Here is a 23,632-nt window from a genome sequence, read left to right as displayed (position 1 = left end):
ACCATATCAACTATTATACATTTATCTTAAATAACATCTTTAGTAACAATTTTTCTTAAATGGATTTATTATAAGGCTGAGAAAACCTGCTGTTCTTATACTGTTATTGAAAATGAATCAACACCCTCTGACCACCGAAATCAAGAATTCAACAACAATGTAGTATAAGTCAATTTAATAACAATAAAATACAACATGTGTTTGAAAAAAAGTGCATGATAAATAATGCAAGAGCTACATTAATAGGATTTATCTATAATGGAAGGTTTAAATAAATATGCAGCTGTTAGGTCTAGTCTTAATTAACTAGTCTTAATGAATACAGATCATATTAATACTGGTTTTCTCATGAACAGTTTTTAATACAGAGAAGGGATATATATATATACTGTATAAAGACTGTTGATATTAAATATGCAAATTATTCATATGTTATAGTATAAAACCATAATAATGTGTTACAGTGTAGCCATTTAAATTGTTTTAAGCATGCATGTTAAAAAAATAATAAAATTCTAAAAATTCTTCATAATAATCAGAGATCAGAGGTCAGATTATTCATCTGAAATTAATTCTATGTTCAGCAGCAGCACAGCCTCAGTATTACTAGTCTAATATGGCTCAGTAACTGAAACTAAAGGAAACAATACAAACAGATCTGAGATCTGAAGAAGTATTAGGCTCATGTTTATAAAGAATTCAGATCTGTTCTTTGCAAGCAATACAGGTGAGCATTCACACTCATATGGACACTACAGTATGTTTTTTTTTAAGTGTACGAAGAAGATTGTACACTGACGATGGTGTGTTCACTGTCACTCGTTTACGATGATGTCGGCGACGCCGTGCACCTGCGAGAGCTGTTTACAGTCCAGTGAAGCCACCAGCTTCTTCGTCCCGGCGACAGAGGGGATGAAGTGCTCCGTCACCGTCACCGTAGCATGCTTACTCACATCGCTGAGGAAAACGTAAATAATATAAGCTCACACACTCTGTTCTGTTCATGTCAAAAAGGAGATATTTTAAATCAACATGTCCCATAATATTCTATTGCTTACTTAACAAACCTGGAAAATCATTTTTATATTAGAGATGTTATATGTCCACCATTTTAACATAGGAGCAATGATAAAATATACACTAAAGTATGTGGACAGCTGACCAATCACACCCATATGTGCTTGCTGAACATCCCATTCCAGGCTTTCCACTAGATTTTGGAGCTTGGCTGTGGGAATTTGTGTTCATTCAACAAGAGCATTAGTGAGGTCGGGCACTGATGTCAGGCGAGGAGGCTTGGAGTGCAGGTGTTCCAGTTCATCCCAAAGGTGTAAAGTGGGGTTGAGGTCAGGGCTCTGTGCAGGACACTCGAGTTCTTCCACTCGAATCTTGACAAGCCATGTATTCATGGAGCTCTCTTTGTGCACAAAGAGGCATTGTAATGTTGGAAAAGGTTTGGACCTCTTAGCTCCAGTCAAGGGAAACTAACGCTTCAGCATACAAAGACATTCTATACAATTGTGTGCTTCCAACTTTTGTGGCAACAGTTTGGAGAAGTACCACATGTGGGTGTGATGGGCGGGTGTCCATTTAGTGTAAGTGTGTGAAACCAAAAGCTAATTCTTTAATTTCTTCCATCTTCACCTCTGTACACAACTGCCCTTAAGAGTCCCTACAGGCACTGACTTCTGTGTGTCTATTTCCATAAGTAAATGTTTATATTGTTAATATCAGAAATTAAGTTTGGATATTTTGGCTACTGTTACACTGCTAAATTAGATAGTGATAGATATCTTAATAGTGAACCCTTATTCTGATGGCAGGGTGGTGTACCTTTGTGTTATAACGTACATTAACAAGAAAGAGAAATTGAGAATAAAAAGCGCACCCAAGTGAAAAGCAACACTTTTGTTTCTTACCCCACTTTGATGGGATGGAGGTTCCTAAGTCCGAGACCTTCCACTCGCAGTACTACACTGCGCAGGGTGCACGGTAACGGGTTGGTGAAAGTCAGCTTGGCCGTGGCCTCCTTCCCTACGTAGGTCTCTCCGAGAGGCTGGAAAAACAGAACTTAATGAGTATAAAAGCCCCAGACACTAATAAAATGTAATGATGATTTTACATATCAACTATTGACATCAACTGTTGAAAGTAAATGACTAAAACTTTAAAAGAGCTTTATCCGTTGGTATTAGGCTTTTTTCTTACCTCAATGTGGATGTCTGGAGTGCGCAGCCTGAAGCTGGTCTGAGAAGCCAGCACCTGCATGGTTTCATTAACTCGACCAGACAGAGTGAGCATCAGCGCCGCCTGGTCCACCAGCTGGTCCTGATAATCATGGTAGGGCAGCACCCAGTCTATAACTTTTTCTGGTGGAAAACAACAACAAAATCTGACTGGTCAGAAGGTGATAATTCATTTTCTATAACAGCAGTTCTGACAGTATTCATTCAAATCACAGGTTTGCATTAATGGCCTTTTTGTATTGCATTATTGTTTCTATAGTAACAGCCAAATCACAGATAACAAAGTAAAGCGTCTAATCAGATGTTTATTTAACATTATGGAAGGAGTCTCCAGTGGGAAAGTCTTCATGACAGAGGAGTTTGCCTTTTCCAGTTTCTCGGTAACATGAGAAGCTGTGGGGTTTTTTTTTTGTTTGTTTATTTGGTTTTTTTTGTCTTTAACTTCAGAGTGAGAGAAAAAAAAAGAGGCTGGTGAGAGAACAGCTATTTATACAGTAGCTGTCATAACAAACTGTAAGTAATAACAGGAAATAACTGGTTTTGCAGACATTACACAACACTGAACGGAACTATAAAAGGATAGAAAGTACACTGTGTCATTTTTTAATAAATTAAATGCATTTGTATCACTGGCAATTTGCTGTGGTATAAGAGAAATAAAACACATCAGGTGATGTTGTTATTGGAAAATCATCAACTGCGCTTCATATTGTGCAAAAACACACACATGCTCACTGTATGCTCACTATTTTCTGTATGTATCTTTCACTGTGGTACAAATTCATGAGATTTCATTTATTCTGTCCAGCCTGACTTACTACAGAAAAATTTATGATCTGTATGACTGTAAAACTTGATAGACAAATTCCTGTCCAGGGCCTACTTGAAGTTACTGGGTCATTTATTTAATCGTACTATATTTATTATGATTTATTGTCATTTTCGTAGCTCTATAGTCAGTTGATTCCTGTTTGCGCATTCTCTTCAGCTCACCTTCATTTGCCATGAGATGCACAGGAATTTTCTCGGTCTTCACCGTGTCCTTCACCACACCCGTGTAGTACATCACGGCCACCTGGCTGTGCAGCGTGGTCTTGCGTGGCTGCCCACTCTGGTTCTTCAAAACGATCTTGAGGTGGGCATCTGCGCCCATGCATGGCCCCTCACCTTCCACCCGCACCTCCATAGACACGTCATCAATCGCTGATGATGCGTACACGTCTGGCTTGGTGCCATAGCGACAGGCAGTCTCCACAGCGATACGCTCTTCTTCAGAGCCTAGAAAAGGAGATGGGAAATAGTAAATCAGTATTAAAATGACTTGTGATATCTCTTTACCACGTGAGCTCACTAACGTCACTTTCTTTAGTAAACTATGCTAAGATTAATCTTAGTTTAATCTTAGAAATGACCTCTTTACTCTTGGCCACTACATCGACATGTAACTTAGACAACCTTCTTTAAACTCTTACATTATATTTGTTTCAAAATGACTAATTTATGTTGTTGTTGTAATTACTGTTTCCATATAAGGATGATACCATCTTTCTTTTTCCAGCATTAAACCTTTTGGTTGGATCAGGTAGTTTTAAGCATGACATCACACTTTCAAAGGTGTTTAAAAAGTGTGTAAATATGGCACAAAAATGTGATGGTAGTCACTGTTCTATTCCCATTCTCTTCATTTCTTATTCACACATGGGTGCAAAAGTTTACACACGCCAAGTCCAAATAAAGAAGATAAAGAAATGTAACATCTTTGTATATACAATATAAAAATACAATATTTGTAATATCAAGATATTTAGCGGTTTTATTTATGTGGTTTTACAGATGATCCTTTATTATCATAAGCCACAAAAATCGATTTTTTTGGATTTTGGATTTAGTATTTTGAATTATGAATTTGAATTAATATCTATAACATACTTTGACAACTCATTTTTAAGAATCTGTACATATATTTAATGGAAATGGTTTTATTTACTTTTTAATCTTGTCTAGGCTCTCATCTTGCAATGCTCATGTGGTGTAAGGAGCCAGTTAAACAAATCCAGTGGCAAAAAGAGTCAGTCTGCCTAAAAATGTCTAAAAACTTGCAAATTAAGTTTGATTTCATCACACAGTAAATGTCAGGGTTTGATCAAGCTGTTGGATAACTACATGCCATACCAAAACTAATATAGTCTAATAAATTCAGTTTGTAATTCGATAGTGGCCGTCGAAAATATCTGGGATGCTCCTGCACCAGAGGAATCAATTCTTTTTATGCAATTTCCTCTTTTTTCACTTTTTGGGGGTCATCACAACTTAAAATGCTTTAACATTACTTCTGGTTTAGATCCATGCAAAAGAAACATGCATTTTAGTTCAGGAAAACCCTTCAAACTTCCAGCTGTTTAACATTTCTGGTTTCACCAAATTACCTGTATTTCAGGTGGTACAATATAACCTGGAACAGCCTTGCGTGTTGAGGAACGGTGATTCTTTTTTCTTTTCAGAACTATATAGAGGACAATTTCACCTTTTTCACCAAGTTTTTCCAGGTTGCCATGAAAATATTCTCTTATAACCTGTATGCCAAGACTTTGCTTTTATATCTGCCAGCTGTAATATTCACCAAGTATTGTCAATTTAAAGTATTGTGAATTTAAAGACCGCATTAAAGGGTTTCAGTGTTTGGAATCTGATTAGTGTTTCAAATCTGATTAGTGTTTCAAATGCAATTTAATTTTGGGCCCAAAAATGACCAAACTGTAATTTCTGGTCTGTATCAAATCTCAGATATAAACTCATCAAGGCTGAATTGTGGCTGCTCTGGCAGTCAGAGTTAGATGGGTTCACCACAGTCATTCTTTTTCTGACTCATAAAATCAGAGGAGATCACCTGAATCAGTGCTATGTTGACTAGTAAATCCATTGCTGAGTAATGAGTAGTATAGTAGATCTTTTGTTACAGTTTAGGCAGGTGAAGAAGGGAATTGGACCTGCAGGCTGCCGTGCTGGATGACAGCCATGAACATGATGATACATGTGAGGAATCATGTTGCCTTGACAAATATATCCCATCAACACAAACACATAACGTAGTTCCAAAAGTTTTCCCAGACGACTCTGCTGTTTCTGCCCTTGCTCATACTATAGTGTCTGATGCAGTGTGATGCAGTGGAAAGTCAGAGCCATTATACCATTAAACTTTGTTGGTGATGTCAGAGATTCAGTTCTGAGTATCTGTCTGACTTATTCATATTTCCAGCCAATTCATATCACCACCAAATGACTTTGAAACAGGTATGTTTTGTAAGTAAAGCTGTTTTTATTGCCATTATGTAAGCAGAATTTGATAGATGGATGTCATTTAGAGTGAACAGAATGTACTGTGTGAAATGTGTTTATCTGTGTGTTCTCACCTTCAGGATGTTTGTACAGGTGTGTGATGTCATTGCGCTGGTCAGAGCCAACAGCCTTGGTGCTAATGCAGTGTCCTACGGCATTCTTCTCTATGTGAATCTTAGAGAAACTGCCATCCGGCTTCCTCTGCCAGTAGATCTTATCGCTGTTCACCTAAAATGACATGGTGCATTTTAAGTCATGTGATATAATGAGTGTACCTGATTTTTTTTTAAACTACACATTTTTGAAATTTGAATAAGTCCATGAATAAGTTTAGATAAGTCAAATAAGCCAACTGTACACTATTTTCTTCCATCTTTTTATCATTTCATTGAATAGCTAGGTATTTCAGGTGGTACAATATAACTTTTATCTTGAGGAATGGTGATTTTTTTTTTTTCACAGAGAATCATTTCCACATATAGATCCATAAACGGCATCAAAAATTAAATTTGCACATGTATGGAGTTGGTCGTAAGAGGTATAATGTTAGCTTGAAAAGTCTTTTCAGACAACTCCTTCAAAGTTTGTTGGTGTTAGTTGTGATCGTAAGAAGAACAAACAGGGATGGATAAAGGGACATCCATTCCACTCACTGATGGTTATTTCCTTTTTCAGACTCACCTCAGCAAAGACAAAAGGTGTGTCGTGCTTCAAGTAGACCTGGCCCATGCGGATGGCCGCGACGGAGGCGGGGCCACAGCGGAACGTCCCCTGACTGGTTTCCTGGGGCGTCGAGTCAACAGCCTGCCAGCCACCCATACCGGGCGGCAAATCAGGACGAGCCATCCAGCAGTCGTTCCACACGTGGAAGTTCCTGGAGAGAGGAAGGAAATGGAAAGTAGACAAGGAAGGGGGTCATCAAGGACTCTTGACTGGTATTCACAATAGTCTTTTGTGTAAAACCACATAAAGCTAGAGCCAGAGAGAGAAGTCCAGGGTTGTGTTATAATGTTCCCTGTTAACAATATGATAAATTTCATCACCACTGTAAAACCGTAATGCATTTTGGATAATATATGATTATTATATCACATCGGATGTCGATATTTTAATACCATCATGAATTTGAACAAGTAAGTGTTTTGGCCAAGACAAAGCACTAGTGTTAAAATTTGAGATTACATTAGGTATTGTATTTATATTAAATTACACTCCAACAAATTAATTACATTAGCAGGCAATGTAACTGATTTCTAAGGAGTCCTGATTTTGTACAATTCAACCATTGCATAAAGAAGGTAAAGAGTTAAGAGTTAGGCTTTGGAAAAAGTTCAATATGTTCTTTCTTCATTGTCGTTTCATTAAGACAATGTCTACATCCTATATGCGCATTTCCAATCAGCTGAAATACACTTGGAGTGATTTGGTGTTTAGTATCTGTGTGAATCGTCAAACTCACCACACAGAATCATAGTTGAGTTTGTTAACTGGCTCCATATTCTCATCAAAATACACATCAGTGGTCAAGGAGACATCAGTGTCGTGGGCAGACTGGAAATTTGTTACGCTCCGAGTTGGGATACCAAGACACCTCAGAACTGAAAGAGAGAGAAAGTGGAGTGGGTAAGAGAGACAACTTGAGTTAATATGTGTGGCAGGATAACTTGTAGGATGTCACTGTGACTAAATCCTAGCAAACAACCAAACAAGACAAAACAATGTTTTTGGCCAAAATGGGGTTTTTCTGCTTCACACACTTTGATATCTCAACTTTAAGAAATAAGTATAAGTGTATTTCACAAAACAGTGTGGAAATATTTTTATTTACTTTCTAATCTAGCCAAGGTTATTTACAGGAAAGGAACCAGTTTACCACAGTGGTAAAAATAGTCAGTTTGTTAAGGATGTCTAAAAACTTTCATCACACAGTTAATATCATGCTATCAAGTTGCTGGATAGTTACATGCCATAGCGAAACTGATACAGTCTAATAAATACAGTTTGTAATCAGATACCAGCTGCCACAATATTTGTGAAGCTCTAGAATGAAATCTTTAAATGTACTTTTCTCCCTTTTTTATCTTTTGGGGAAAACCAGACTTTATTTGTGGTTAAGATACATGCAAAAGAGAAACAAATTTCAAGATAGCATGTATCTTTCAGAACTATAAATGGCACAAACTGTCAAAATTTCACCATGTGAATGGTTTTCCCAGGCCACCGCACATGTTAATCAGATAATGAAATAACTCAAATGCTGTTGGGTTAGTAGAGCTTTAGGTGGCGTGAGAAACACAAGGAGAGACACACACACACCCGTAACAGATGAGTCAGGGCCACAGTGGGGAGGACTGCCGGGAATGCAGTCAGGATATTTTGGGACAGATTGACAGCAGGGTCCTGGGTCCAGGGACGTGCTCCTATTGGCCAGTGGCAGCTATGAATATCTTAGCAGAGCAGTGAGACACAGTGTCGAGACCCCTGCATACACACCCACCTGTGGTGGTGACCCCGGAGAAGACCCAGCACTGGCCGTATTTGACAGGAGATCCATCTTCGTTGTGATACTTCTTGAGAATGTCCACGCTGCCGCTCCATGCTGTAGGAGGTGTCCCGCCCAGATAGTTCCCCGACCAGTTTCCTTCCAGAACTCCACGGTCATCCGGGGAATTGATCTGGAGCACAGAGTTGAAAATGTGTCTTTAAATAGCATCTCCAAGCCAGGAGTAAAATCCAGTGTTGCATACGGAAGGGTTTACGGGATAAACTAAAAATAAAACTGCAGTACCTTGTGGAAGATTATTGTCAAAGACTGTTAAATAAAGATGCTGTACATGGACAGTATATTGGGTGTGTTGCAAATATTGTATTTAATTAACAGCAGTAGATTTTATCTAATATTTATTTAGCAGACAATCTTTTCCAAAGTAGTGTGTGTTTTGGAACTCCATATAAGACTAATGACAGGATAAACAGAAACTCACCACACAGAATCATCTGAGGTTTAATCGTACAATAATATTCTACAATAATATTTCACCAACACTGTAAACAGAGCCAGCTGGTCTTTCAAAAATAAAAAGACATCAGTATAAGGTTTAATTTTTTGGCATCCACATCAGATTATTTGCTGTTAACAAATGTCTTAAGGCAGATTATTTTGGCTTGGAGTGGAATCAAGTACAGCGACACAACAGTGGTAAGAAAAATACTCAGAGTGGTAGGGGCGGGGCTGATTTCTTTCTACCCCAGACTGTAGATTAATTATTTAGTAGATAGTAGATAGACTAAGAACAGTAGATAGGCTAAGCAACCACAACCAAAATACACAAAAGGACAGATAACTGAACCACAAATTTTGTGTTTTTTGGTTTGATTTCTCTTTACCATATTTGGAATTCAAAGGAAGTGTGGCATAAACCCAGTACAGTATTACAGAAATATTTTTAAAAGAAAATTGAAATCGTGAATTGCGGCTGCCTATCTGCCTTCAAGTTCACTCACCATAGCGGATATGACTCGCACAACATTCACTGGATCTCCACGACCTGATGGAAGAATTTCGCTCTTCTCCAGCACATACAAACAGGCCTCCAGAATCCCTTCCTGAAACTGAGAAACCCACAGAGAAATGCACGATTGGTACAAATAATCTAGAAATAAAAATGTTGCTCAGTATTATAGATACTAAATGTGTAAACTAAACAAAGGTTATAACTACATGAACCTTAAAGAAATAGTTTGGCCAAAAATAAAATGAACACAGGACACACGTCTATGCCAGATTCACTATCTCTCCATGGCAATTTTTTCATTCCATGAACTGATCTGCTTCACTGTTTTTATTACACCCCATTGTTTCTTATTGTTTTTTCTCCTCTTTTTATTTTTTTCTCCCATGTATTTATTCCTGTTTTGCTGTCAAATTGTGTTTTGTTCTACTGATGTGCACATGCACACATGCTTCCTGTTTTTTCCTCTAACATGAGCTAAGATGACATGAAAAATAGGTAGAATTTCTGAGAGGATTTTTAATTTCTACTCATAGATGTGCAAAGTTTTGGGACTTTAAGGGGTTAACGGTCTTCATTAAACCCAAAGCTCTATGTGAGCGTTTCTCTCTCCTCACTGCACCTGTCCAAAGTTCCACGTGCGAGCGCCGATCTGCCTCTCAGTGCCGTAGTAAATTTTCCCAGTGTCATTCAACACATACTCCTTTCTCTCAGCAACTTCATCCATATATACTGTGTCCCCTGAAAGATGGAAAACACACAGAGGAAGAGTTAGTTTTGTACTCTGTTAAGGATACACAATGCCTGCATAACTTCAGGGAGATTTCGGTGAGAAATACTCTCATTGTGTGACATTATCAGAGCGAGGTGGGGTGCTGTGCTTTCCGGTGTTTCTGTTCCACACACACATTAAACAGAACACTGGCTGCTTTCTTTCTTTATTGACACATGGGCATGAGTTTCAGAGGAATGTAAGAGGAGGGCAGTGGAGTAATAGCGGAAGTGCAGATCAAAATTAAGAAGCATGTACAAGGCTATATCAAAGATCAAGACAGATGAAAATATTGACAGTGCTATGAGGAAAGGAATATGAATGAAGAAGAGAGGGAAAGAGCGTTCCTTAGTGAAGGTTGTGAAGGAAATCAGATTTTAGAAACATAAACAGATATAAGAAAGAGATATCGTGTAATGAAAAGCTGGGAAATGACATGATGAGGAAAAGAGGAGGGGGGACAGAAAGCTACATAAAGAGAAAGTTGCAAAAAAGGAGAGGAGTTGAAGAGAATTTGAAGAGCGTGCTCCTTACTTGACATCTCTGGCATTTTGCATCAAAAGGAGAGTTAGAGACAGAGAGAGATAGACAGACAGAGAGAGAAAGAGAGGGGAGGGGGGTAGGAAGGGAGGGAGCATGAAAACCTGATAACCCACACTGGCCTAGGCCTGACTTTTGCCTCAGCCAAGCAAACAGGATTTTGAGACAAAGGTAAAGAAGCTAAACAAATAGATAAAACCATCCTTTGCCTTAAAGGCAAAATCAGACATGTCAGCAGGTTATGGCAGAAAAATTAATGTACTGTAAGCCAAACTTTAATGGCTGGGAAACTGACTTAATATGCAAATGCAAAGCTTCTGACATGTGAGATTGTGAGATGTGTCTGTTGAATACGAGCAGCTCTAACATGGCTGTAAAGCAAAATCACAGGTTTATTAATGTTAATGTTATTAATGTACTTATTGGTACATTAATACATTAATAACATTATTGGAATCATTTCTATAGTAACAGCTAAATCACAGGGACTTGTATGGCAGACACTCTACAAGAACCATATAAGCCTAATTATAAACAGATTAAAAAATATATTGATATTTAACACTAAAATCAAGTAATCATTGATTTGGTGATTGCTTGCTGTAAGGAGACATTTATTTAACATTTATGGAAGGAGTCTCTGGTGTCAGCGCTTTGTAACAGCCAGGAGGTTTTCCACCATGGGAAAGTCTTCAGGACAGTTTGCACTTTACGATTTCTCAGTAACATGACAAGCTGCTTCTTAACTATTGATACGTATATATTAATAAATGAAGTAAAGAACATTGAATGCAGTTAGGAACAATTTATTATTATAAAAACAAGAAGGAGTACAAAAATCCACTAACTGTCAGGATTTATTTATGAAATAATAAATTGCTCCTAATTTCATTCAGTGTTCTTTGGGGGGTTGTTCAGAAATTTACAGTTTTTTCTTTTACCTTTTTATTGTTGTTCTTCCATAAATCTTTTTTTTTAATCTTACCTCATTTTAACATTTTCAGTTATTTTATTTTTTCTTGCAGTTAGTCCCATGAGTTTCTGAGTGAAATATTCCTGTGTGGAAAATATGGTTAGCTATTTCTCTGCATATCTCACCTTCACACCAGGGGTTAAAGAGTATGTAGACGTCTTTCTCGGGGTCATGTATATTAACAGACTCGCTTTCTGTACTCCCAGTGCCGACTGTGAGCTTGTATTTTCCAATGACAGCATTGGGGGGTGAGTTGATTGACAGCTTGACGTGACTGGCATTCTGCTCCACAACCTTGGCTTCCCAGCACAGGTCCTGCAGCTCCTCCACAAGCGGAATGATGATGTGCGTGCCCTTCGACACCAGAGGCAGCGGGCCTTTAAAGGAAAAAGTTCAGAGAGCCTGTGTTGAAAGTGATGGACATGTTTTTTTTTTACTTTAACCTCTCAACTTTTTGGGTTACAGAGTGCTATTCAGGCTAGAACTCCATTAACCTGAAGTACAAACAACTCCAGGAATGTAATTGATTTATTATAGAGCAAACATATAACCTGCCCTTTATGAACCTGGAATATAGATTGATTCATTTTCCTAAGCTCACTTGGGTATGCATGCTGGTGTTAAAAAGAATGTGTGAGATAGTAGAGAAAATATTTGAGTTGTTGCAACACTTGCAATACGTAGTAGTGCGATTCATGTGCTTGTGGGAAATGAACAGAGTGTAACATTTTACCTGTGTATTCTGAGTCACTATTTCACACACCGACAGAGGGGCGTTATCATGAGTTCTCCACCCTTCCTCTCTTTATCTCCCACCCTCATGCAGAGGAAAACTATTCTTAGGTTCCAATCTCAACTGCGAATACTGACATATTAGTTCACTTCCTTTCATTTAAAACAGAGGGTTTTTTATGATTTCCTGTTGTCACATTGTAAATCTATGTGTAAATCTTAGCCCCAATCAGATGCAACCTCTTATTTCCTTACAGGCTGAGTGATCTTCAAGTTTGGGAAATCAGGTTTGGTCATGCAGTACACGTCTGAAACACTGTGAAATGTGAATCATTAAAAGCCACTGCATCATTTTTGCTTTAATAAGTTTAATAATAACTGTTAATAACTGTTGATTAATTTTCTACAGTTTTCAGATGCAAAGTGTATTTGTATGGTGGACGCTCCAAATAAACAGTTAAGAATGTGTGTAATTGTTGATATGAAGTTTTTTTGTGAGGAGATATAATCTATTTATTTAACACTTCTGGAATGAGTCTACAGTATGAGCATTTTATTAGAGTCAGAGGTCAATTAATTTTTTTTTAAAAATGCAATTGTTGGCAAATTGCTGTGGTATAAGAGGACTTCAACAGTGCCGTTATTGGAAAATAATCAACTTTGAGGTGATAATTGTAGTAAAACTCGAAAACCGTGGAGATGAGCTGGATTTTAGTATCAGAGATGTAAGGCATATAAGAGTAGCTAACTGTTAAAATTAACAATAACAAACCTATTTTTTTATTACTAATTTTGTATGTTAGCTAGCTGATTATGCAGTTTTTTTCACATTTTCCTCTAATAATGTGACCAGGTTCACACTGTTCAGCCTATTTTGTGATATCCCAAACTGTACTCACATGTAACATGCTCAAATCAGTTTTATACAGAAATATTAAGAAAGTCTCTGTTTTATTTTTTAATGGTTTTAGCATTGTAAAATGAACCCTAATGCATACTCGCACCCAGTAGGTAAACTTCCCATAAGATCATATTGGCTTCTGGTCATATAACCGCTCCCAGCATGATGTCAGTCAATCGGCATGGTAGTGTGACAACATCATCTGTCATAAAAGCATCTAACACCTCGCACTGACCTGTCTTCAGCTCCAGATGCAGCTTGTCTGTGTTAATATTGAAAGGGCGGGAGAGGTCGAGCATAATCTGAAAGGTCTGGCCTCGGCGGATGATGAGCTCGTTGCCGTAGTACTGCTCGGTGTGGTGCTCCTTACGATTCTGGCCAGTCTTTGAGCTGAGCAGGTCTACGGAGTGTACAACCAGAGACAGCTCTGAAAAAAAGACAAGGTGTGTAATGATAAGTGGACACAAAAAAGAGAATAAAGAGTGCAATATTTTATGAATAGGAATATTTTATCATAGCATGAGATGTCAAGATGTCAAGATGTCACTCAGCACTGTCTATAAAAGTTTAGCAAAGTGCAAATACAAGTGTGTGGTGTAATGAAACACAGGGGTGGAAAGTAAAAACTACAATGTGCTGCTCAGACTCATTTTTTGGTTGCCCAGAATCCTGAATAGGCCAAAAATGCTGATTAACACAATGTAATAATGTATAGGAAACTAGTTAACTAGTTATACAGACAAACGGAAACGAATGAATATGATTGTGTTTGCATCCTCGACAAAATGTCAGTAGTGAACGTTTCGGCTGTGAGCTGAGGTGTTCTCTCCTCACGTTGCACATCTGGTTAGCATCTTAATTTTGTTTCATCACAAGTTTCATCACTATTTCTTTAGTGCTCCCAATTCTGAAAAGATCCTCTATAATCCGTGCATGCTAATTAATCCAGATCAAATCCAGATTTAGATTGAGCAGCATGTGCAATAGTTATATATTTTTTTTATATTTTTAAAATGTTTTAAACTTTTTTTTTTTTTTTGGTTGTTCAAACTACATGTCCAGTAGGCAACCACGAATAAAAAACTAATATGACTAAAAAAACTAATAAATCTGCTTGTCAACGCTTGTGATTTGTCCACCCCTTGTACAGGTTTTGGACACACTCTAAAAATTAAACATTTTGCCCATTGCTGTCTGAGAATGTCTTTCATATTTAAATGAATATTTCTCTATTTATGTTTTCCTTTGAAAGGTCACATGCCCAGATATTCAAACTGCTGATGCTGAGCTTGATGGTAAGGCTACGTGTTCAAATGTCACATCCATAAAACTGAACTGTTCTTGGTCACAGACTCAGTGTTTTGGACCCTGTTGTATTCACAGATGCTAATTAGTAAAGATCTGAGTTAGAAGTCTCACCCTCCAGCTCGTTGTCTCCTGTGTGAGGTTGAGGAGGCTTGGGGGATGTCACTTTCTCTTCATCCTTGACCACTGTGTCCAGTTCATTTGTAACATCATAGGAGCTGCTCTGTCGGCGATAGCAACAGGGGTAAGCTTTCCGTAACCAGCGATGACAGCCTCCCTCCTGCCTCGTTTCTCTAGTAACCACCTCCTTCTCAGGGATTGCTTGGCCATTGCTTGCGGCAGCGCCGTGGAAGCGGCCGACGGCTGAACCATCTCTGACTGACATCCTGGATCCTGATATTCTAAAAGAGAACAGAGACTCTAGTTAGTGTTTTTAGTGTTTTGTCTTGGATTGGTGTGTATTGCATTTTATGATTCAAATTTGGAAAGATACTACATAAATTAACCAATTATATACTATTATTATTATAATATTCTATATAATACCATTATTAATGGAATTCCGAGAAGACAAAAAGCTTCAGCATGACATGTTGAAAAGTTTGCCCAATGAAACGATGCATAATATTGATGTGTATTTTACTCAGCTCGTCTGAGTTTCCTGAGTTAACCTATCTAAACTCATGTATTCATTCATTCATCTTCAGTAACCACATTATTGAGGTGGATCCTAAGCCTATCCTGTGAACACTGAACAAAAACCTGAAATATATGCTCGTCCATTACAAGGCATCATACACACATTTGCATAAGCATTCAAACCTAGGGGCAAAGACTGGGATATTTTGGGAGGTGGGAGGAAACCAGATAACCCAGAGGAAACCCATGACTCAGGGAGAAACTGCACACAGATGCTAATGTTGACGTATAGATTTATTTCCACAGTAGAAAAAAAAGTGGATCTTGAGAAAGTCATCAAGCCAAATGAGCTTAGGTGAATTTGAATGTGTGTGTGTGCATGTGTGAGATGGCGAAAACAAAACCATTAGGGCTGAGGCTTCACCGAATCACAATGCCTGCTGTTGTTCCTGCATTATTATTAACATAATCACTCTTTCTGCAAGAGCTATAAACTTGATTTAGTGCATCAAGTCTTATAAAAAGGGGGTTGTTTTTACCGAATTTACAAGCACAACCATGAACGGCCTTAAATTGCATCTGGGTTTATCTCCAAATGATCAGCGAATATCTGATTCTCACACAGCTGCATTTCACAGTGAAAGTGAATGTCCTGCCCTACGGCCACACAGCCTTCATGAAGTTTCTATGGCCTAATAAGAGCTCACACAATCAGAAAGGGTTAACGGTGTGTTAACGTGAACCATGTGTGTGACTCCCAGCTCCCACCAAATCTCTTTTCCTCTAGTTAGACTTTACTCTCCCTCCCTGCATCCCTTCATCTGCACAGCTTTATCACTGTTGTGGTTTTTTCCCCCACAATCCTCATGCTGCCTAGTGTTCCTCAACACAGCCCTCCCAAAACCCAGAGTGATTCAGAGCATAAACAATCTCCAAAATTCTAAACACGCTATTGCCAAACACAGACACACACACACAGTCACAAGTGTATGCTTCGCAGTTAATGTTCAATCTTCACACAATATGAATGGCACATATCCATATTTGCTTTCTTATGGGTTCACATTCCTAGGGGTTTCTGTGTGTGTGCATGCTTTATGTGGATTGTGGAATGCAGGTCTGAATGCCTTTGACTCCCTAAACCGCCCTTCCTATGACATGACCGCTTTTACCCAGACATGCACTGCTTTAGGGGTGAAAGGGGAGAGGGAGGATCTGTGAGAAGAGTTAGAGAGTTTTTAGGATTTCTATGCACGTTCTGAAACAGATTTCTTGGCCCAAGACCTAAGTGCAATTAACAAATACCATTTGCAACAGCCTACACACAGAATTCCCCTCAGACTGCTTTCTTCTGAATACAGCATGTGATCGGCAGATTCCCCTTTTAGTCACATGCCCACTATTGTACCTATGCACAGCTGTGAGAATGCATCCAAATGTTCATTGATCCCCTCACACATCTCCCCAGTTCTCATTAATAGCGAAAGTTTCCAATTTTTGTTCAATCATCCTTGTTAAGGTCATATGATTCTTATCTGAATACATGATCAGCAGCCTAATGTGCATCCTAAATATCTGCATTTCCTAAAAACAGTTTATGTCCAAGACTCACTCTTACTTATTATAGATTTGTACCTAAGAACTGCTGCTTTAATCATTAAAAACTGTCTAGGAGTCTACTATATGCTTACACTGAGCACAACTTAATGTGTGAAAAAATGAGACATGCTATGTGCTAAACTGTAATATGTTAGCTTTGAGCAATGCAAGGCATTTCCATAAAGCTGACAGACAAAAACTGTGACTCCTTCACTAGGAAGTGGCAGGAACGAGGAAGCTAAGCTAGCTAGCTTGTGTCAGTAATGTTTAGCTACTGCAGTGGTAGCCTCTTGATGGAACACTAGCTTATTTAATATCTTTCCTCCTAACAAGTTTAAATTGTTCTTAAAACCAATGGTCACAGCAGTTTCATGATTAGTTAACATTTTAAACACACTGCAGAAAAGTTCATTTTGTAGCATTACACAACCATAGACTCTATTACTTCCTGAAAGTTTTGTTAGCATCCTCTGGTATCTTAGCTCTTTTATTTAATGCCTAATCTCATAGAGTATAGTAGGCTAGCTATTTAGCTATATATGTTTAGCTAATCCAACTCCTTTGTGTACCATGAAAACTAGTAATATTTAACACTGTATTTTATGAACTATTAGCTATCTACAGTAACTATATATGTTTAGCTAATGTCCTCCAGTAATTAGCTTATGCTTAGTTACAGCAACAATTGCTTCTTAGTGGAATGCTAGCTTATTTAATATCTTCCCTGCTAACAAGTTTACTACAGGTTTTAAAAATATTGCAGTAAAAGATATTTTTGTAGCATTACATAACCTTTTTAGAACCTATTTCTTACTGAATGTTCGGTTAACATTCTCTGGTACTTCTTGCTAACTACTTGTTTTTATTAATAGTGTGATAATATCCAAGTACCAAGCTAGCTAGCTATTTATATTTAGCTAATCCAATGACAACAGCTTAGTGTAACATTGTATTTTATGAACTATTATCTAGCCAACTGGTTTAGCTACCCCAACGACTAGCTAGCTTATTTAATTGTAAGGTACATCTAGAACTTCGGCTTCAGCAAACAGTTTCTCATATTTTAAATGATGTGTTTTTCACAAGAAAGATGACTGGATGATACCACTAGAGCTTTGTATAAACTGTGTATTTGGGCAGGAGAGGCTACTACAGTCACCACACAGCTGAACCAATTTGAATTGGTCAATTTTTACATCCCTATTCTGTATTCAGTCTGAGTGTCTGGGAAAGCCATGGCTAAAATGTTGCCCAAGGCTGAAGTGCAGTGTCTGAATTGTGCCTATGAGACAGTGCTATAAATCTGAGGCATTCATCATGTTGTGACTATGACGAAGAGGCTAAACTGCTGTACAGAGTGAAAAAATGTGTGTATGTGAGAAAGAGAAAGAGAGACTCCATAGAAACCTTTCTTACTGTTCTTTGAACCATACCAAGTCCATCAATCCCAGTAAAGTCCTAAACTGCTATGTCTGTTTGCACTCCAAGTCCCTTTCACTCTATTGGTGCTTTTCTGTCGCCAGCTGGAAATAAAACACTTACAAGCCATTAATGGCACAAACAATATCCACAATCTCTGTGATCCATAATCCGGTGGCATTAGGGGTTAAATATCTGTGCCTGGTTCTCGGCTGATCGTCTGTCACAGATCTAAAGGAGGGCCGGCTGTTGGTCTGAAGCCAGATGGAAAGCTGGCTGCAGCTGCTGGAGTGCGAGACGATGGACCCAGTACAACCACAACAAGACCTAAAGTACTGGGCTTATCCAGCCCTGATCAGATGGTGGTGTGGGAGGCGGTTTAGTTGTTGAAACAAAACCCAGTATAACATGTAACAAAGTACAACAAATGCCACTGTACTAGTATCGCAATAAACATTTTTGTCATTTTTTTCTGTCAATGAGTGGCCATGTTTTATTAAGGGCTTTACAGCTAAAGCTGATAATCTTTAAGTGAGTGCATGGGTGTATCATTTTTACAGTCATTTTCCTATATCTTATGTTTCCATCCCATGTCATAACTCTTTTTCATGAGTATGTGCATGTAGCTACATGTCATGTCAAGCAAAGAGTTCAGCATCTATGAAGTCATTAATTAACAGGATGTCTTATCATGACCACTCCCAGATTTTACAGCTCCTCTGACGCCTCAACCTTAGTGTTATGATGCAACATATGACATGAATAAACCCATCATTTTAGTAATTTCGTAACTATAGCCTTTTCTTGCGACTTTATTCTTATAAATCCAGTGATTCATTTGATGAACCAGGCTGTAACCCTGGTCTGGGCTGATTCACAGACCGAAGATGCCGTCACTCAGATAACATAAGGCTTAATTTTCCATTCATTACACATATGTGATGTGCTACACAGAGGCTGTGTTTAAAAAAAAGAAAAGAAATATTTCTCATTTACACTGCAAGTTTGGAAGTTTTTAGGATTCACAGTTTATCAAAATGTAATGATTATGTTGATTATTTTAATCACAAATGTCATGCAGTTTAGAGTGCATGCTTGTAAAAAAAATTTGTATAACATGACTTTGTTTTTGTGTTCGAATAAACAGAGGTTTAGGGGCAAGGACATTAAACAGAAGCCACCTTTTTTTCCCCAAAAAAACTGAATTAATTGGAGCTTTATTACATTTACTGTTATTTTAGGCTTTGAAATAAAGTTTTCTTATAAACCTTAAACCTTTTAAGATGCCTTACATTAAACCTGCACAGCATGCCATGTTATTAACTTTTTAATCTCCTTCTCAACTTCTCCATTTTTTTTTTTAATTTGTAAATTTGCATCACATATAGTGCTTATCCGTGCAGCTCTGCCAAACTGCCAGGCAAGCTTTTATCAAGAAGACTCCTCAGTGTTTCATAGTGATATCTGCTACGCAGTACGAAATACCAGTTGACGCTATGTGCAAGTTGAAAACTATTCACAGTACACAGAATAAATGAAAATGCATAGGCTATCTGTAGCAGAAGTTTGTTTCCACCATCTGAATAATGTGTAAAACAAAATTCTAGGCAATTTTGTGATCTTATAGGCCTCGAAGACAAGACATGGGGAAGAAAAAAGGACAGCTCATAACAATATTGTCTTCAAAATTACAATAAAGACACTACAAGTTCAATTCTACATTCATCTTCTGTAATCCACATAATCCAAAAAACAGCACAGCCACAACAGATCCTTTTTCACTCTGCATATCCCATCTTGTCTTCTCACACACTTTAAAGGAAGCGTGAGTTAGAGTACAGGATCAACTCTAACCCCTGTGAGATTTAAACTCACAGCCATCTGGTTATAAACAGATCCATAATCACCGAGCCCCTAAACATCATGATTCAAGCAGTCAGTTATTGCCCTTGACTTTACTATTTGAATCCTCATTTTATTTGTTCATGTACTTTCCACCTCTCTGTCACCTCCTCATCCTTCCTTCTTTGCTTCTTTGACCTTTTTTTCTGCCTCCTCTCCCATTCTTTGCATGTTGCTGTTGGCCAGCTGAGCCTTATGTCTCTTATTGGAATGTGAAAGGACATGGGCTGTGTGCAGAGATAAGTCTAACTTGCTCCAGACATGAAACCGCCTAATAAAAACACTTCACCACTCAATCTCTCTCACCTCCGAGTCTTTGCATAGCCATGGATATGGGTGCAAAGCATTTGGAAAATTTATATTACGACAAGGTTTGCTACGGCAGTGATGAACAGTGCCAGTAAACATCTGAGAACATTATCAGTTACACAGTTCCATCAGCTAGTTGTTGCAAGTCATGTGTGAAGCAATGACAGATGATGTCTATGTAAATGTAAAAGTTATCGATGTGCAAGCCTAAAGTGTCAAATGCTAGACAGTTGACAAAGACAGAAACCGCAATGACAGTCAATCTAGCTTATGAAGCAGACTACAAAAAATGCTCATTCGGGGTAAATATTTTAGTCTCTACATACTGTTTGTGATGCATAAGAAAAACAAGAAAAACTGGCAATGTCAGGGCATAAACAACATTTGGGTGATTTTTAAAATCTGTAAATGGTCCCAGAAATTCAACTTAAGCAGCTACATAAACCTAGACTGAATACTGAGAACTTATTCTTGTTAAATATTGACATATCTTTTGAACTTAAGTTGCCAGACAGAGGTGTAGGGACCTTTTTAAACAATCAGACATATCTGAAATGAGTTATCTGTGACCCTGAGCATTTGGACATGACCCAGCCTAAGCGTGTGGCCTGACACAGGTGGCAAAACACCAGGAGCCAAATTTATTACTCAGGCTTGTGTATAGAGGTTACATGGCCTGTGCCCTGTTAAATGGTTTCTTAAACTTTATTGCAAATAAAATTAAGCTGTGTTTCATTTGTTATCTATATTTTGTTTTGCATTACAACATATAGATAACAAATGAAACACAGCTTAATTTTATTTGCAATAAAGTTTAAGGACATGAGAATATCATTTTATACTATTCAATTTACTCAATAAAAACCAACTGCTCTGTTTCAGATGCCTAATTATTTAAATATATTTTCTGCGAGGTCTGTTAACATACAGTGTTCATATAGGTTCAGCTAGACATTAAATAACACTGTAAATATTAATACTACACTACATTCTCAGAAAAAAAGAGCCTATACCATTCCTTGGTTTTAGAGTTGTTACCAGGTATCTTTTACCTGGAAATCTTTCCATTGTGTACCTTTACAAACAATTTGTATCTTAAATTGTTTGTAAAGGTACACTAACACTATAACCACATTTCCATGTGAAAGATACATATTAAAACTTGCAAACTTTTAAGGGTGTAACGATCCGACAATTTAGATAGACGCATCAGTTTAAAAGGCAAATTAATTGATGCAACCATCATAAATAGATTATTATCAAAAAGGGACAAACACCTGGTGTGTAAAAAATTATTCATATTTTAAAACTATCCATTGGTGGTATTAAACAAAGTTGATCCCATATCGATTGGAGGCTACAGAATTCAATTAAAATGTGTCGTATCGTAGCAGATTCAAGGGTTCCATCAAATACTGAACAATGCCTTAAGAACTGAAATTGTATCGGATAGTATGTATTGTACTGTGTAGAAGTCTGCAGTCTACAAATGATGTACCCCTGAGGGTACCAACGCAGTGATAAGGAAAGGTACAGTTTAGGACTGTTATTTCTGAATGTGTGTAAAGATTATTTTAAAGTCTTAAGTGCTAATTCAACACTGAGAGATAAGGCACTGGGAAGGGCCTCTAGTGACCACAAGGTTCTGAGTTCAAATCCCAGAACCTCCACATTTAGTCATGTTTGGACCTGATTCTGCTTCATTTATGGTTCCTTGACGCAAAAAAAAAAAAAAAAAAAAACCTGTATGTGTTGCTGATGTTCAGCTGGACACAAATAAAGACTATATGAGTTACTGACCTATAATGTTATGCTAATATTATCATAAAAAAGTTTCAAATCTACATTTAACACCATGTGACTGGTTTGGAAGGAATAAAAAGCTCTCATGCCTCCAATTTATAGTCTAAATATGATCCACGTGCAGAGATCATAAGGCGGTCAGTAGGTTTCCCCAACCAAAAAGAAAAAATTTTGGCACCCCAACTGTAACAAAAAAAGATGGGTGTTTTCCAAGCAAGTTTAGAGTTGATGTACTATTCTCTGAGCTAATTCAAAACTTGTGTTTGCAGTTCAGCACAGGGAATTCTGGCTGTCTGATTTACACAAGTCGTTTTCTATCATCACTTTGGGACGTGTCCCAAACCGCATAATAAACAGCATCTCAAAAACAGGACACGCAATATTAATATTCTCTTTCTGAATGATACAGAGTGCCTACAAAAATGAGACAAGACCTTCGCAATTACACGATTTCTGCAGGAGAGTGAGAGTAAGAAAGTGCAAGTCAAGACACACACACACACACACACACACATATATCTCACGCAAGGTTCGGTCCAGTATATACATGTATATATATATATATATTGGACCGAACCTTGCGTGAGATCAAAGCAAAAAAAAACCCGGTTCAGCAGACAGAACTAGATCCATGAAGGAAAGTTTGAAAGGTTACCCGCACTCCAGCACTCCCGCACTCTGATGCGTGTTTCTCCTCCGCGCGTTTCCGTTAGTTTGAGTTTGTAAAAGTTAGAAGCGCGTGAGATTATATACTCTGAAGTCTGGTCTCTCTGTTGAACTTTAAACACACACACATGTAAGCTACACACGCCCACTTGTGACAAGACATGAAGGCTGTCTTATCGGATATGACGACTGAAGCCCACCATAACAGGCGGGGGGTGCGGGGGCGTGTGTGTATGAGTGTGTGAGTGTGTGTGAGTGTGTGTGTTACAGAAATGTTGGGTGTGGCGAACACTCAGACTGCTCTGACACTGTGAAATGACTGTACACATGAATGCCTTTTGGCCAGGAAGATGGTGTTCTTCACTTCTTCTTTTTGTTCATTGCACAGCAGAGAAAGTGTTAAATTCACAGCTATGTAGTGAGTAAACCACACTCACAGGATCCTGTCCAGCAGAACACACACAAACTCTTTAAAGACTCAGCACTGGAGATAGTAATTCAACTCCTCTAACAAGGAATTCGCTTGATACCACAGCGCTCCTGGATGCTCCACTGGTCAGAAGGCGTTGATTAATTTTCTATAACAGCAGTTCTGACAGTGGTTCCGACTGCTGAGGAAAATAACAGGTTTATATTACCACACTCATATAGTTTCTATGGTAATACACTGCAAAACATTTACTGTAAAATTTACAGTAATTTACTGGCAGAAGAATTGCCAGCAAAGTGCTTAAAATTTACAGTAAAGAACTGTAAAACATAAGTACTGTAATATCTTTACAGATTATTCCTTAATTCCCTCAGTTATTTTTTGCAGTATATTGCTGTTTATAGTATATATTTTATATCTTATAGTATAAAATAAAGTCCAGTACATTTGCTCGATGTAGGATACAGCTGAGCAAAAGGTTAAGGGTCGTGCTCTAGGCCCCAACCATGGCAGTCTGGCAGTGCTGCGATTTGGACACGTTCTTCTGG

At 38.0% G+C, this 23,632-nt stretch overlaps 1 protein-coding gene across 1 annotated transcript; it reads right to left on the bottom strand.

Moving 5' to 3' along the window:
* Window positions 1–160: 160 nt before the first annotated feature.
* On the bottom strand, window positions 161–22,817 carry tgm1l1 (transglutaminase 1 like 1). Its single transcript, XM_026925337.3, has 14 exons — window positions 22,644–22,817; window positions 14,432–14,718; window positions 13,248–13,439; window positions 11,505–11,756; window positions 9,717–9,835; window positions 9,087–9,194; window positions 8,080–8,257; window positions 7,042–7,180; window positions 6,264–6,456; window positions 5,657–5,810; window positions 3,240–3,524; window positions 2,209–2,369; window positions 1,920–2,056; window positions 161–957 (listed from the first exon to the last, which is right to left on the bottom strand). The coding sequence occupies exons 2-14, from the start codon at window positions 14,700–14,702 to the stop codon at window positions 816–818; spliced, it is 2,331 nt and encodes a 776-aa protein (XP_026781138.3). The 5' UTR covers window positions 14,703–14,718; window positions 22,644–22,817; the 3' UTR covers window positions 161–815.
* Between the last annotated feature and the right edge of the window lie 815 nt (window positions 22,818–23,632).

The sequence above is a fragment of the Pangasianodon hypophthalmus genome, chromosome 21 (genome assembly GCF_027358585.1).
Source record: "Pangasianodon hypophthalmus isolate fPanHyp1 chromosome 21, fPanHyp1.pri, whole genome shotgun sequence".
In the NCBI taxonomy this organism is placed as follows: Eukaryota; Metazoa; Chordata; class Actinopteri; order Siluriformes; family Pangasiidae; genus Pangasianodon; species Pangasianodon hypophthalmus.
The sequence above is the reverse complement of the archived record's forward strand: the minus strand, read 5'-3'. Positions and strand labels throughout refer to the sequence as shown.